At 41.8% G+C, this 14,167-nt stretch overlaps 2 protein-coding genes across 2 annotated transcripts; one reads left to right on the forward strand and one right to left on the reverse strand.

The window, feature by feature from the left end:
• c10h11orf68 (chromosome 10 C11orf68 homolog) lies at positions 1–1,850 on the reverse strand. Its single transcript, XM_073474466.1, has 2 exons — positions 1,763–1,850; positions 1–1,271 (listed from the first exon to the last, which is right to left on the reverse strand). The coding sequence occupies exon 2, from the start codon at positions 1,225–1,227 to the stop codon at positions 484–486; it is 744 nt and encodes a 247-aa protein (XP_073330567.1). The 5' UTR covers positions 1,228–1,271; positions 1,763–1,850; the 3' UTR covers positions 1–483.
• Positions 1,851–2,281: 431 nt separating this feature from the next.
• On the forward strand, positions 2,282–12,680 carry drap1 (DR1-associated protein 1 (negative cofactor 2 alpha)). The gene is made up of 7 exons (XM_073474467.1): positions 2,282–2,447; positions 3,080–3,152; positions 3,552–3,645; positions 5,246–5,371; positions 6,986–7,076; positions 8,470–8,558; positions 11,130–12,680. Exons 1-7 carry the CDS (start codon positions 2,406–2,408, stop codon positions 11,311–11,313), a joined length of 699 nt encoding a protein of 232 aa, XP_073330568.1. The 5' UTR covers positions 2,282–2,405; the 3' UTR covers positions 11,314–12,680.
• The last annotated feature ends 1,487 nt before the right edge of the window (positions 12,681–14,167 follow it).

A 14,167-nucleotide genomic window follows, 5' to 3' on the forward strand; every position in this document is an offset into this window, starting at 1 on the left:
TGGTCTTCAAAAGTAGATTTTATTTGGCAACTCCTTTCTCATGTTTCAGAACAAACCAAGAAAATATTCAGCCAAACTAATGAGACAAATGTTTATGGTAAAAAAAAAAAAAAATTGAAATTCTTCATCGGGTGCAAATTTTCTTTTCTGAGCATGTGATACAAATCATACAAAAACAAATCAAGGATTTCATCAGCTACCCTGTCACTCAGGTAAGTGTTAGTGTGGTACAACCAGAACATCAACAATAAATTCAATACAAAAAAAAAAAGTGACAACAATTCAGGTCACTTAGAAAATATTACAGCGTATGACAAGAACTAAAGGAAATGTGCTTTTTGCCAAAAGGAAGAACTTGATCAAACTTCAACTGCTGACTTTCAAAATGATTTCAGTGAGTCAATCCTGCTGCACTACCCAGCTCCTTGGATCACTAAGTGCCTCTTCAAATACCTGCAAAACCATCCTCTTGCTCCGACAGGCTTATGTTACTTCAAGATTGGTGACTTTGTTGATAATGTGGGAGCGCCTGGGCACACACTCCAGGTCAAATTTGCTCTCATATATGGTTGGACAAAGCTTCCAGCGGTTGTTTCGGTAGATTCCCAGATATGTGTACACATCCGGCTTGTAGGAGAGAGGGCACTTGACCCCTGTGGCACGGATGACAGAGTCCAACCTCATAACCTCGCTCTCGTCAGTGAAGTCCTGGTTGTAGGCACAAATGACCTGCTTGCCCTCTGCCTTGGGATTATGTGGACTGACTTTAACTGAGGAGATCTTGCCATCCAGGGCTGCCCTGGCCACACACTCCCAGGCATGATCCAGCTTGAAACCAGTGTCCAAGTGCATGAGCCACTTGCCTGAGAGCACTCCATGGTTCAAAGCCAGCTCCTTCACTGTCTGGAAGTTGGCAGGCCGGCCACTGGCCAAAAGTTTCTCCCAGCTCTCTTGGAGACCCGTGACATCCCCACGACTGGGGCAGTGGTTCATGCCCAGCACAGCGATCCACCCCACAGGGCTAACACCACCTTCCTCATCACCGAATCTGTATACTTGTGAGGGCCTGTTGCTTTCCAGCCAGCTATCAAACTCGGATCTGGGAGTTTTTCTCGAGTCAAACACTATCCAGGGGTCCATGTCTGCAGCCATGGCCTCAGCAGCATGAGTCTCTGCAGCAAAGTGGGTCTCCACCTCGCCATCTCCAGGGGCCTCTTCCTCCTCCATAATGCTGTCAGTGCGAGGCTATGAAACAGGTCCTGAAGCTTGTCCTGTTGAAAGAAGGAAGTTATATAATTTAATATGTCAGTTTAAACCACAGGTGTGGCCTCTGTTAGTTTTTAACAGTTCCAACTCCAGACAGAAGCGGACAGCTGGACTGCCTGTGCATGTTTACTAAAGCTGCTAGCTAGCCCGCTACGTTAGCAACGCTAGCTCAAATGCTAACGTTTATTCCCCCCAACGATTCTTTCCCCAAAAACACGTTGCTATCCATTTCACTCGTGTATTGTCTTACACTGGCATGTAACTCCATACACATAATTAGTTACACGTCGATAAATTTGTACCGCTCATCTCCAGTCTTATCGCAGCTAGCCGTTAACCAACGTTAGCTAGCCATGTTACCAGCCGTCCACGCTCGTCTTCTTGACAAATTTGGAGAAAGACTGTGTTCAGCCAGCTGTTGAACGCAACTGACGTTAACATTAGCACAATTAGCAGGCGGGTAATAGGAATGGTCGCACATTAACGCTTGAACTACCTGTAAATGTTGACGTTTTGTTGTCCAGTGTTGTTCTTCCGCACCAGCTCAGCCGCTGGCAGCCCGCCTCGGTGTGTGAAAGAGCGACACGACCAACTCCATTCAAATGTCTGACAGTTGTATTATATTGCCTTGACTGTCGGCTGAGTCACGCACGACGGAAATGACTTGTTCTTTGGATGAAGGCTGCGCACAAATAAAGAGTTGAACCTGCGCCGTTATGAAACAATAAAAAACAAAACACAACATCCCCATACGAGGTGTTTTATTTAAGCGCAATAAGTTCCGTTATTGAATTTAATTACGCATCCAACTACATGCCGATAACCCATTATCTTTTGTGTGAACCTAAAATGCATGTCTTCCATTATTATCTAGAAATAACGTTTTTTTTATTACATTGTATTTCTGTACAAGTTGTGGGACGCCGTCGTGCTTCAACAGGGACGGCGCTTTGACCCTGCGGAACCAAGCTGACCTGCCAGGCATCAGGGAACGAGTGACGACGACGTGCTAACTGAGTTAGCCGGTTAGCTACCGCTATCTAGTGTGTGCGCGGTGGAGGTGATTTATACATGATATAGAATAATACCCCAGAATATATTGCATTTTATTTTAGCTCAGCCATCCAGGTAATTTAATTATGCCCAGCAAAAAGAAGAAATACAACGCCAGATTCCCGCCGGTAAGTCTAAACTTTTGCTGAACCGGTGTGAAGACCAACTAATGTTAGCAAACTGTGTGACGGAAAGCTAACTTCTTAAGCTAGCTTGAATGGGATTCGGCCTGTTTTGTTGCCCACTGAGCTAACAAGTCAACTAGCAAACGCAAGCCTTGTATCACTAAAATGTGAATTACACTAAAAAAATGAACAATAAAGTTTATTTTAATTAGCTGACTTAGCTTGTGACTCACTGTTTGCTACGGTAACGTAAAGCTTACGACGCAAGTTAGCTAGCGACACCACTAATTACCGTTGTTTTTAGCAAGACGAGCTAAGTGAAACTGAACGTTGCAAACCTGAGCAAATCTGTTGCTTGTAGCCGCAGATTTTACAAGCCTTGAAGACATTTGCAGTGAACACAGACTAGAGAAAGTTTGATCAGTATGACTGAAATGAATGGTTTTAAACAGACATGCTATGAACGTCCTCTTATAATGCTGATGATTCAAACATAGTTTGTATTGTAAGATTTAAGTAAATTTGCCTTGAAATGATTTTGACAGAAAGTGTATTTACAATGAAGAATATCTAATATTATAGTGTAGGTTTATTCACACGCATTGACTGACTGTACTCACCTTTTCTCGTTACAGGCAAGGATTAAGAAGATTATGCAGACAGATGAAGAAATAGGCAAAGTGGCTGCAGCAGTGCCTGTTATTATTTGTATCCTTCCTACCAAAATATCTTCACTCCAAGTTCCAAGGTTTCGATCATCAGTATAGTTTCTGAATACACCCTTCATTTAGACCTCAAACTACTGCTCTGACTTAGATTTGAAACAGATACTTGATTTGGCAGTCAGTTAACAGAAAGTTAATCAAGATCAGTTTGGTTTGTTGTCATCACAGTCAGCAGAAACATTTGCTGCTATAGGTTTCTCATATATGAAGATTTGAAGATAAGTTTTAAACTGAATGTATGAGTTTTGGACCGTTCGTCTGACTTGGACATGATTGGCTCAGTGCAGTTGCAGCATAAGCTAGACCATGTAAGTGAATGTATTTTATTCAAGTAAGAGGACACGGACCCGCTGCATCGTAATTTCCTTAACCGAGACGTCAGCGAGAGCCCTGGAGCTTTTTTTGGAATCATTGCTTACAAAGGCCTGTCAAGTCACCCAGTCTAGGAATGCAAAGACAATGACAACATCACATCTGTAAGTTTCTCTGTTTGTTTTGTGCCTTCATAAAGACCCTGAGGTGTGTACTATGAAGCAAGTTTCTCACAGCCAGGCCTTTTTTTTTTCTTTTTTTTTGCGTGAGCTGGCTCAACAAAACCCCAAACTCCTATCAGGAATAATGGTCATCACAAAGGTGGTTATCAACTTTCTTTCACCCCTTTCACATTGGACAAAAAAATACACTAACATACAAAAAACACACAAACACGTGGCTAGTGTGAATGGGTACAACTGGCATTGACTCCCGCAGTGACTGCAGTAGTTATGGGTGTTGTCGACTCCAGCTCCGATCGGCTGTGATGAGGACATGACACCCAGGTGGACACGCTAATTTTTGCCCCTTGTCAGGCGCAGCGCTGTGGCGTGTGTTGAAGTGGAAGTCGTTTGTGTATACTTTTAAATCCATCTCTGTTCAAGCAGTGCTCGAACATCGTTTTAAAGAGAGACTGGAGTATCAGATATTAAAATTGTCGACCCTTGCCAGCAGAGATGACAAAGAAGCGAGGTGTCTCACTCCTTAGCAGCTTCCATCATCAGCTCCAGAAAAACAATGTGTCTTATTCAGAATGTTTTTGATTAAGACCTTTTATAAGACAAGCTTAATGTCTCCTGGATGTAGTCTGATGAGTTATATATGATCTGCTGCTTTCTACTGTCCCCTGTATTTTCTTGTGCGTTTGCCAAGATGAACGTGACACAATAACAAAAAGGCAAACTCGTCTCAGGGAGATGGGAAGGGAGGTTTCCCCACTAACAAACCAGCATGTACGCACACATTTTGGTGTAAAACTTGTATATGGTATGACTCAACAAGTTCGCATGTATAACTGAGACTCTCTATCAATGGATCAGTTCTGTGCCTGTTAACTGCAAGAATGGTTGTGACACCGGGACCAAGGCTGACGCTTTTTAGAGCTGATTTTGAATCAGAAATTCTGAACATCACCTCCTTTGGAGCAGGTTAGGTGTGTGCAGATATGTTACCATGGAGATCTCGCCAGGTTAAAAGAGAGCAACCTTTGTGACATTGAAAGCTGACTTTAGACCCCACATACCTTGCCAACCCATTAATCTTGTTTAAATGTACAGCCCTCTGGTCTACATTGCCCTGTGTTGGAGTTGGACTTCATTTTCTGGTCAGTTCATTCTGACATAGCATATATTGTATAAAAGTTGTAATTTGATTTAGGATATGTGTAGCTGAAAAGGTGTTACGTATTCATTTCCTTTGGATTTAGATGAAGACACTTTAAAGCACCCTATTATACTGTAATGGTATATTGTGGGAGTACTCGTGATGCCAGTGTTACCTTGACAGTGACGCAGAGTGGATTTGCAACACGAAGCCAAATCCCTTGTATCTGAAAGTGTTTCTGTCCATGAGTAAGATGCAGCTGCCAGGAAAATCTTACTGTGTGACTTTGATTCTGCATGTTGTTGAAATGAATATAAAATCCCCATTTCTCTCTTCATCTGCTTGACATTAAGTCGACTTTTTGCTCAACTCACGATGTATGCAAGTCTGTGAAGAAAGCTATGTACCGATATAAAGTTGTGTTTGCGCGTGTGTCCACAGAAAGCAGTGTATTGAGCTGGAGCAACAGTTTGATTTCTTAAAAGACCTGGTGGCAACTGTGCCGGACATGCAGGGCGAGGGGGAGGAGAACCACACTGAGGGGGGAGGAGAAAAAGTCCCACGCAGGTATCTCTCTCACACACACACACACACACACACACACCAACATGTTTGTATAGCACCATGACTACCAAGGAATGAAACGGTCAACACTTTAAAGTTGACACCAGCAAACTCAGACAGAGCATCTAGCAGCTGTTTGAACACACTGTTCCAACTGAAACGGTACAAATTTTACAAATACACTAAACATTAGCCAATATAAACTACTTCTTTGTCGCCTGTGGAGACTGCTCCCAGATTCCCTTAACAAAAACACTCAATTTTGTGAGTTGTGGAGTTACAAGAAACTGAACAAACTTTGTGAAACGCTGCCTCCGACAAATTCTGAAGTATTTGGGCCTTCTTGCTAATTCAGCATACGTCATACATGAAGATATTTATTTCTTCGTGTCAACTAACATTATATCTGTTTGTTCCATTGATGTACATTTGCTTATCAAGTGTATTGACATGCGGGGGCACATGTTAATGTCAGGTGTGCGCTGACAGGCGTGAAGCTGAATTTCCTCATCATAAACAGGACAGCACTACTTATATGGAAAGGGAGGGTTACCTTTGCCATTTCCAGGAAGAGCTTTTACTATTAAAAGCAACATGTTTGTCATCCCTGCGATGGTACTTCCATTTCGTTTTGTGATTATAAATTAATTACAAAAAACAAAAAAGGGCACATTTGTGCAGCTCCAGAGAGTGAGAACTAATTATTGAGGATTGTAGAGGAGAAAAATTAGTATTGACTGTCAAATCAAACACTGCAGCTGCAGCTAAATTGAAGCAGAGCGCGTGGCAGAAAATTACACACAAATTAAATGACTGAGAGGACTTTTCACTAGAGAGTCGGCTGATTCGATTGTGATTCAATTTAAAGTGTTTGTAAGCTTCTAATATTTAAACACTTTGTCTCAGCTACGGGAATGAGGCACATGGATTCACAGCATCTTTGAATATAAACGGCTGAAAGTAATTTCCACCGGCAGTATCGGTCACATTATTCCCTACATCAGAATTGTCTCTGTTTATCTGAGTGATGCATAGGGGTAACTGTCCCTCCAGATTTATGCTGCAAAACGACAGTCTAATCTGTAATTAGTTTTAGAAGCTATTAAAATATGTCTGGCTGTGAAACTGAAAAACAAATTTCACCCTTTTTTCTGCACAAAGTGTTACAAATTTAGGTGTAAATCCGATTGTCTTTGTCTCACGTTGTTTAGAGCAGCTTAAAGAGAAGTCATTTAAACTCAGTGTGCCTGTTTTTGTCTTTTGGAAAAACTTTTTCCTCGCCTGTCTTAATTTCTCCAAAAAATACATCTGTTGTTCTGTTGTAACTGTAATTGTAAATAATTAAGTTTCCTGCAACAGTGCAAGAACAAATGGAATATAATTTTTTGAGTTGTATTTCTGAATCAAATTGATTTTTCATGGCAAAATACGTGAGTGTGTAATCACTGGTTTGCTTGTGTTATAGCTTTCAGACCAGACAACAAATAAACCAGTCATTTGTACTAATCAGAGAGCTTCTGTTGAATCTTGTATGACTCTCCAAAATTGACTTTCCCCAGAGCTGATTAAGCAAGTACTTTGATATGATCATGCACTGTTTTTTTGTTTCCTCCCCAGGGGTCGAAAACCAGGGTCAGGCCGCAAGAATGGAGGAGCTGGCTCCAAAGGCAAAGACAAGAAGTTATCTGGCACAGAGTCTGAGCAAGAGGTGGGAGTTAATTTGCCAGCAGAGGCTAGAAGCTATCAACAATTGTACAAAGTGATAATTGTGCCTCATTCCTTGGCATGAAATAGAACATTTTGAGCACCGAAAAATATTTTTTACTGGCACAGTAAATTATTATATTTTGAAGAGAAATTATTGCCGCACAAAGAATAATTTAAGTAAACAGAAATCTGTTCTGCGCTCAAAATATTTATTTGCATGTTTGCTGTTTGCCACACAAGTCCACAAGCATAACTTTTACTCACTGGCTCCCTAAACCCTAACACACTCACTCATCGTGTTACCTTCATACAGTAATTGCCAGCTACACAGCCACGGCTTTATAAAGCACTGCAGTGATGGTGTACTCTTGCAGGCTAACGCAGAAGTTAGCATCGCCCTGGTTCCCTCGAAAAAAGCCTAAAGGCTAATAGTAGTCTAGCAACTGACCACATCACGGTCGCATGTCTTCAATGTCCCCACCACTAAGCTTCCTTCTACATTATACTATACACGCTTTATTATAAATTGATCAATCTACAAGTTATAAAGTTAGAGTCAGAATAGCTGGCGACATAAGTCCACCTGTAAAGATCAACTAGTGAGTAGATGAGTCTTTATGTTCGGCGTGATGACATTTAATGTCCCCGTCAACTTCTGGAGTCTCATTTAGCCTCTTGTTCGCAGCCTTTCTTTTTGAGACACATATGCGTTTTAATTCAAATGTGGGGTATTTACCGCCATATTTGTGGCATAGAAGAAAACGTGAATGTCTCTTAAGCCTTCCTGCAGCACTTGACAATCATTAGTTGTAAATAATATCTTAGTTTAGGAATGCTTATACATTGCTCAAAAAAAGTTAAGGGAACACTTCGTCACAGTATAACACCAAGTCAGTTCAACTTAGGGATATCAATCTGTCCATTTGAAGGAACACAAGTGATTGTGACTCAGTTCTACCTGCTTTGATGCAAATGAAAGTGACAACAGGTGCAATGGAAAGGCAAAAGCAAGACAGCCCCCAAAAAGGGAATGGTTTTGCATGTGGTGGCCACATACAGTCTCCTGATCCTTCCTGACTGATTCTTCTAGTTTTGTGTTCTGCTAGTGTCCTGGTCACTACTGGTAGCATGAGGCGGTACCGGCTTCAATTCTCCAGCTGGCTACTATTGTGGCACGCTGTAACGTTCTGACAAGCTGATCTAGCACACAGACAAACCTGACATTATTATCATTGAAGAAAATATAGATTTCAGCTTGCAAAAATGTAATCATTCTTCGCATGATGGTGATTTCTCTACAAAATATAGTTTTGGTACAACCCCATGTTTTTTGAATGATTTGTGCATGTTTGAGGTAAGAAGGCTCACTGGTGTGTTTGTTGCGATGGAAACAGGATGATTCTGAGGACAGCGAGACAGATGGAGACGAGGAGGACGGCTCTCAGTCAAGCACAAATCTGCAGGCAGCATCCAGGTTCCACAGGTATGGGCATTTAATATAATGTATATTCACATAGTGTCTAAATCCACCCTGCCTAGACAGTAACTCAACCAATCCCTTTTATTTAGGTTAACAAGCTGATCATGTTACCCACCCTAGCTGGCTGGCTAACTAGCAAGGCCATCTTGTGAGCTTGGATTATTACTGGACATCATAGTAAAGAGCCAGTGTCAGCATGCTCCTGATGGTTTGAGCGACCACAGAGAAAGAGTCGGAGTTAATTATCTGTCCTTCTCTTTGGAATCACAATGATCCTGAGGTAACACAGAATTAACCAGCTAATGTTAGCTGCTGCAGTCAACACCCTTTACTCGCATGATGCAGAGTAATAAACCAAGCTCACAACTAGCTAGTTAGCCAGCTAGGTAGGTAGTAGTAGGGTAGTAACATGTGCAGCCTCGTTAAGCAAACAAAGGAGCAATTAGTTTCTTTGTCTGTGCACTATGTTTATTTTAAACAGCAGTTACAGAGTTAGATAGTTGAAAAGTGAGTCATGAAAAGTTAAATTATTAAATAAAACTGTTGCTGAGAAAAAATGCAATTACAAAATAAAAACAGACCTTTCAAAAGATGGCATTTTGAAATATACATGAACTCCTGCAAAAGTATTTTTACATAAATAAGCAAAGTAACATCTATTTTTCATGTTGGTCTCATATCTGAGTAAGTGCCTGAGTCACTTAGATGTTAGAACCATGCCAGCAATTTTATTCGGTCGCACTACTTACATTTTCATATCACTGTTAACTTGGCACAAGCCTGAATTGAATGATGTCAGATTGACATAAAGGCTGCAGATTAAACGTACATCACAAAGTATCATCCCCCATTCTCAAAAACAGGAGAAACATCTGAATATATCAACTCTTTTAATGAGCCGGTTTTACTTTGTTTCACTGGATTCTTCTTATGTCAGGCCAGTTTTAAATTAATTTCTCCCCTTGTGTTGCAGGGCGTAACAGAACATTTATACAACCACAGCAATAATCATACCACCTGTCTCGCCCCTGATATTTTCAACTTGCTTTTATGCCAACTGCTCAGCTACAATAATCTGTCACTGCTGCTGCCTGAGAAAATAGAAAACACTCGTCTTCCACCATAGATTTTCTCAACTAACTGTTGCTTTCTTCTGTTGAGGTGCCAAATGTTGTGGGGGCCTTAAAGGCCCTGTCCTTGTCAAATGAAAACATGTGCAGCATTTATGTGAAAGTCATCTAAGAGCCATCACTGCGACACTAATGCTTCATATTCTGTGTTTCTCATACACTACACTTCTTGTAGTTGTGTGTTCCTGAACACCTCTAAATGTGCCTTGAGATATTGTCAGTGCATTACTTAAAGCACACAGATACAGTCCAATTGAGAAATGCAACAGGGCTGCAACAGTTTGACAGGAATCCATATCCATTGCTAAAGTGAGACTATGTAACTTCTGTTGAACAGTAACCACTGTGGCATAAAGTTACAATCACAAGATAATGACTCTAGTTCTTGTGCTACTTTTACATGTTTTAGCATTTATCATCACGTCGATGAACACACTCGGTGGTGTGAGTTACACAGCTATGCGTGTCTTAGATTGTGGAACAGTGCTTTTTATTGTTCATCATTTTCACGTTTCATTTGTAAAAGAAAGCATGTGTTATTTATACTGGTGGATTACTTTACAGCCAAAAGCAGGAAGAGGGCGCTGTTTTTCCACTACAGACGATCCGGTTCCCAGTTCCACTGTACGACCTAAAAACAGCTTTGTGAAAATCACTGTGTTATGGAAATACATCTTTCTGTCTATTTGTTTAATTGACAGTGACATTCTGTAGTATAAGTTTGACTTGCAGACATGCAGTTACACATATTGTGTCATTTACTGTTACTATAAAATCATCAAACATGTAGATTTACTATGACAGTAAGTATATAATTCACACCATATATTAGTAGTACATAGTGAAATCTGGGAAACACTGCCTGAATACTTATTAAAGTAGCAAAGACTGACTGAAAAAGATATCACACATTCCACTGCGATGTTTTTTTTTTAATGTTTAAATTAGGGTTGAGCATTCTAAGTAATATACATTTTTGAGTACTCGTATTAAATTAAAATCAAATACTCACAAAAAGGAGGAATGCAAGAAAATAGTTTGAAATGAACACCCAAGAGAAAATGCAGCTAAGTGTTAGGGTTAGGGCGACACATCTTAAACACCACTGTCAGTAGTAATGGCTACCTTGTGGGCACTTTGCGAATCAGCCCTCAATTTTCCTGAGCTTTCCTCACACATCTTCTCCAGTTGTTGTTTACCACAATGGTACCTTGTGCTCCAGCTCAACATACTCCGTCAGCATGATGCAGAAGCTTTCTCCTTCCACAGAGCTTAGCAGGAGCAAATCTCCAGACACCATTTTTGTGTAGAGATGGCTCTATTACTCTACAAGTTCAATGAACACTGTCCTACTCAAAAATGCCCATCCCTAGTTTAAATAGTACTGTAGTAGATTTTATGTGATTGCACATGACTCCTAACACCTCTGCTTGTACCCCCACAGCTCAAACGCACCCCCCCAGTACATGCACATGGGCTCAATGGGCAGCATGGCTCCAGCACAGCCCCAGGGCGGCATGGCCTTCGCCCCCCACCCCTCCATGATGAGCGTCGCACCACCTCCCCCAGCCCCGCCGCCGCACAAAAACCAGGAAGACGATGACGACGACGAAGATTATGACTCTTAGCTCCCTCCAACCTCCTCCTCCACCACTCTCACACACACACACACACACACACACACACACACTCTTTCAACATTAATTTCAATTTCTTAAGTTGTTCTTGCGGCGGCTGCTCTGAGCAGAGGAGGGAAAGACTCTTCATCGCAGCCCGCTGACAGAAAAGCCCTCGACAGCCGGCTGTAAGAGACACCGCCGCAGGAGACAGGAACCTGGTTGTATATTATGTGTTTTAATTTTTCGTTTCTTTTTTTTTTTTCTTTTTTTAAAAAAGAAGGTTTTATTTTATTGTAGAGGAGAATCCAACGAGGATGTTTTTTAACAAGTCAGTCGTTCTATTTTGACTATTAAAGGCAGTCTGTTAATGGCAGTCGTCACTGTTTTTGCCATGAGCCCCCCACAGACAGGATAGGTGTGGTTTGTGTTGCCTTGCTTTTTCTTTTGGCACTTTTCTTTCTTCCTCAATCCTCTGTAGTAAACATTATGAAGTGAACAAATCAGTCACTCAAACCCTCAGGTTGGCTGAAGAAAATCTATACGTGGTAGTTAAAGTCTTATTATAGCCTTTGATGCGCATAGAAAAGGCAACTAGTGGAGATGAGTTCAGGGCAACAGGTTGTAGAGTATTCGGAAGGAGATCCGCACTTGTCGAAAGGGAAAGGAGGTCATTGTCTCACCCATGAAGTGTTGTATTACTGTGTTACCGATTGGCTATGAAATACAGCCGTAAAGATGCGAGCCCTACTTCCCGGCTTTGTCACATCTCGCTTGTCAGTCCAATTGTCAGGCCGTAACATAAACAAGGAAGCAGGTGTATTTTTACTATAGGTTGGCTACCCACAGCTTTTTTGAATTAGTTTCTATTTTTAATTCATGTTTTTATCAAGAGAACTGTAAACCTCGACAACCACAGCCCTGAAGTCAACCATATCAGCAAGTTAATGATTTACATTTTGTTCGCTGTTGTTTTTGGCGCTGTCAGAGGCTCGTTGCTCTGGCAGTTGGACCTCGTACATTATTTTATAAGACCATTAAATTCCCCCGAATGACCCATCAGAAGTATACTGTGACTCTTGGACCATAACTTTGTTTTTAAAGTTGTACGTCTCCTTTGTCCTCTCTAATTTCTATTCTGGCCACCCCTCCAATTTTGAGTACGTTTCCTCTTTATCTTGGATATTTCCCCCCCCTCTTTTTAGCTTGTTTTAAATGTATCCATTGAAAGCAGAGATGGGGCTCCCATTTATGTGTCAGTCTCAGTATGAAATGTTTCCAATTAGACATTTGAAGTTGACACTGTATTGTAAACTTTTAACATTCTTTTTATTTTGTATGGGTGAAATAAAGTTCATATTTCAATTAAAAAAAGCAAACTTTTGTTGGGGTTTGTTGTGTTTCCCCTTTCAGAGAAGAAGAGCCTGAGATGCTGTCGACATCAAGCAGATCAGCGCTGCCTTTCACCTTTAGACACAGTTTTTTGTTTACCGTCTGGAAGGGCAAAAATCGGACTCCTGTGGCATCCTTAAGCAAATCACTCAAAATGCTTCCTATTTCACGGGCTTGGAACATATCTTTTGTAGTCCTGACTCGATGCTGTGCCTCCTTGCACCTTTTGATTTCTTTACTTTTTCAATTTTGAGATAAAAAAAAAAAATTCCCATGGATGCATCCCGCATTGATTCCCATGCCAGTGACTCATACAACCTGAAAGACAAAGGCTGGTATTTATCCTCAACATTGCAGCCTCCTCCTGGTATTTGAATCAGATAAGTGCAAGACAGTACAGGCTTGTGGAAAGGTGTTCACAGAGAGTGATTGTTACCATCACAGACACACACACTACTCTGAGAAGCCGGCACACTTGGGCCTGAGTGTCCCGCCCCTTTCCTCTTCCTCCTGCCTTCTTTATTTTTTAAACAGTCCATTTTGTCGCGTTAATGCAGCCGTCTCTTTAACCCCCCCTCCACCCTACAGACCAAGCAGCCCTGAGCCGGGGCCGCAAAAACAACTGCATCCTTCCTGCACAAGCGTTGACTCAGCGGACTGTGAGGAGGGTGGGGTTAGCTGTGTGGGTGAGTGTGTGTGTGTGTGTATATGGAAGAGGGAAGGGGTGGGAAGGGGGGATGTAGGTGGTTGACTTTAGGAGGTCGGTGTCCAAACAAACGGCAGCCGTGGGGCTGGGAAGGAGAGAGGGGAGGGGGAGCCATCAAAGGGCTAACAGAAGGAAGCACACTGTTTCCACACAGCAGCCGGCGGGGCCAAAGGTGGCCCTCTGATTCCCATCCCCTCCCATGAAGCCACTGGCTTTATAGAGCTCTGCACTTTTGGAAACATGGGAAAAAGCAGCCACAAGGAGTTCCCTGACCTTTTTCAAGAATAAGAGCCTTTCATAGAGTAGCTACTTGAAAAACACGCACGTTTAAAATGCAATGTGAGTTTTTGCCGTGCTGTGGCTTTGATCAGAAGGCACACTGAGGACTAACTCATTAATATACTCTGAAATGATCTGGACTTAAGGCTGTTTTTAAAGCCTCTGTGAGGCTGTAGGCTGTGCTTTGAGCTAAATGCTAACATCAGCATGCTAACATCCAAAGGTTTACTGTGATGTCCACTTGACTTTCTGTCCCACTATAACCAGTCCACTCAACATCTCTGTCCCACTATAACCAGTCCACTCAACCTCTCTGTCCCACTATAACCAGTCCACTCAACCTCCCTGTCCCACTATAACCAGTCTACTCAGCCTCTCTGTCCCACTATAACCAGTCTACTCGACTTTCTGTCCCACTATAACCAGTCCACTCAACCTCCCTGTCTCACTATAACCAGTCCACTCAACCTCTCTGTCCCACTATAACCA

The sequence above is a fragment of the Pagrus major genome, chromosome 10 (assembly GCF_040436345.1).
Source record: "Pagrus major chromosome 10, Pma_NU_1.0".
NCBI classification, from domain to species: domain Eukaryota; kingdom Metazoa; phylum Chordata; class Actinopteri; order Spariformes; family Sparidae; genus Pagrus; species Pagrus major.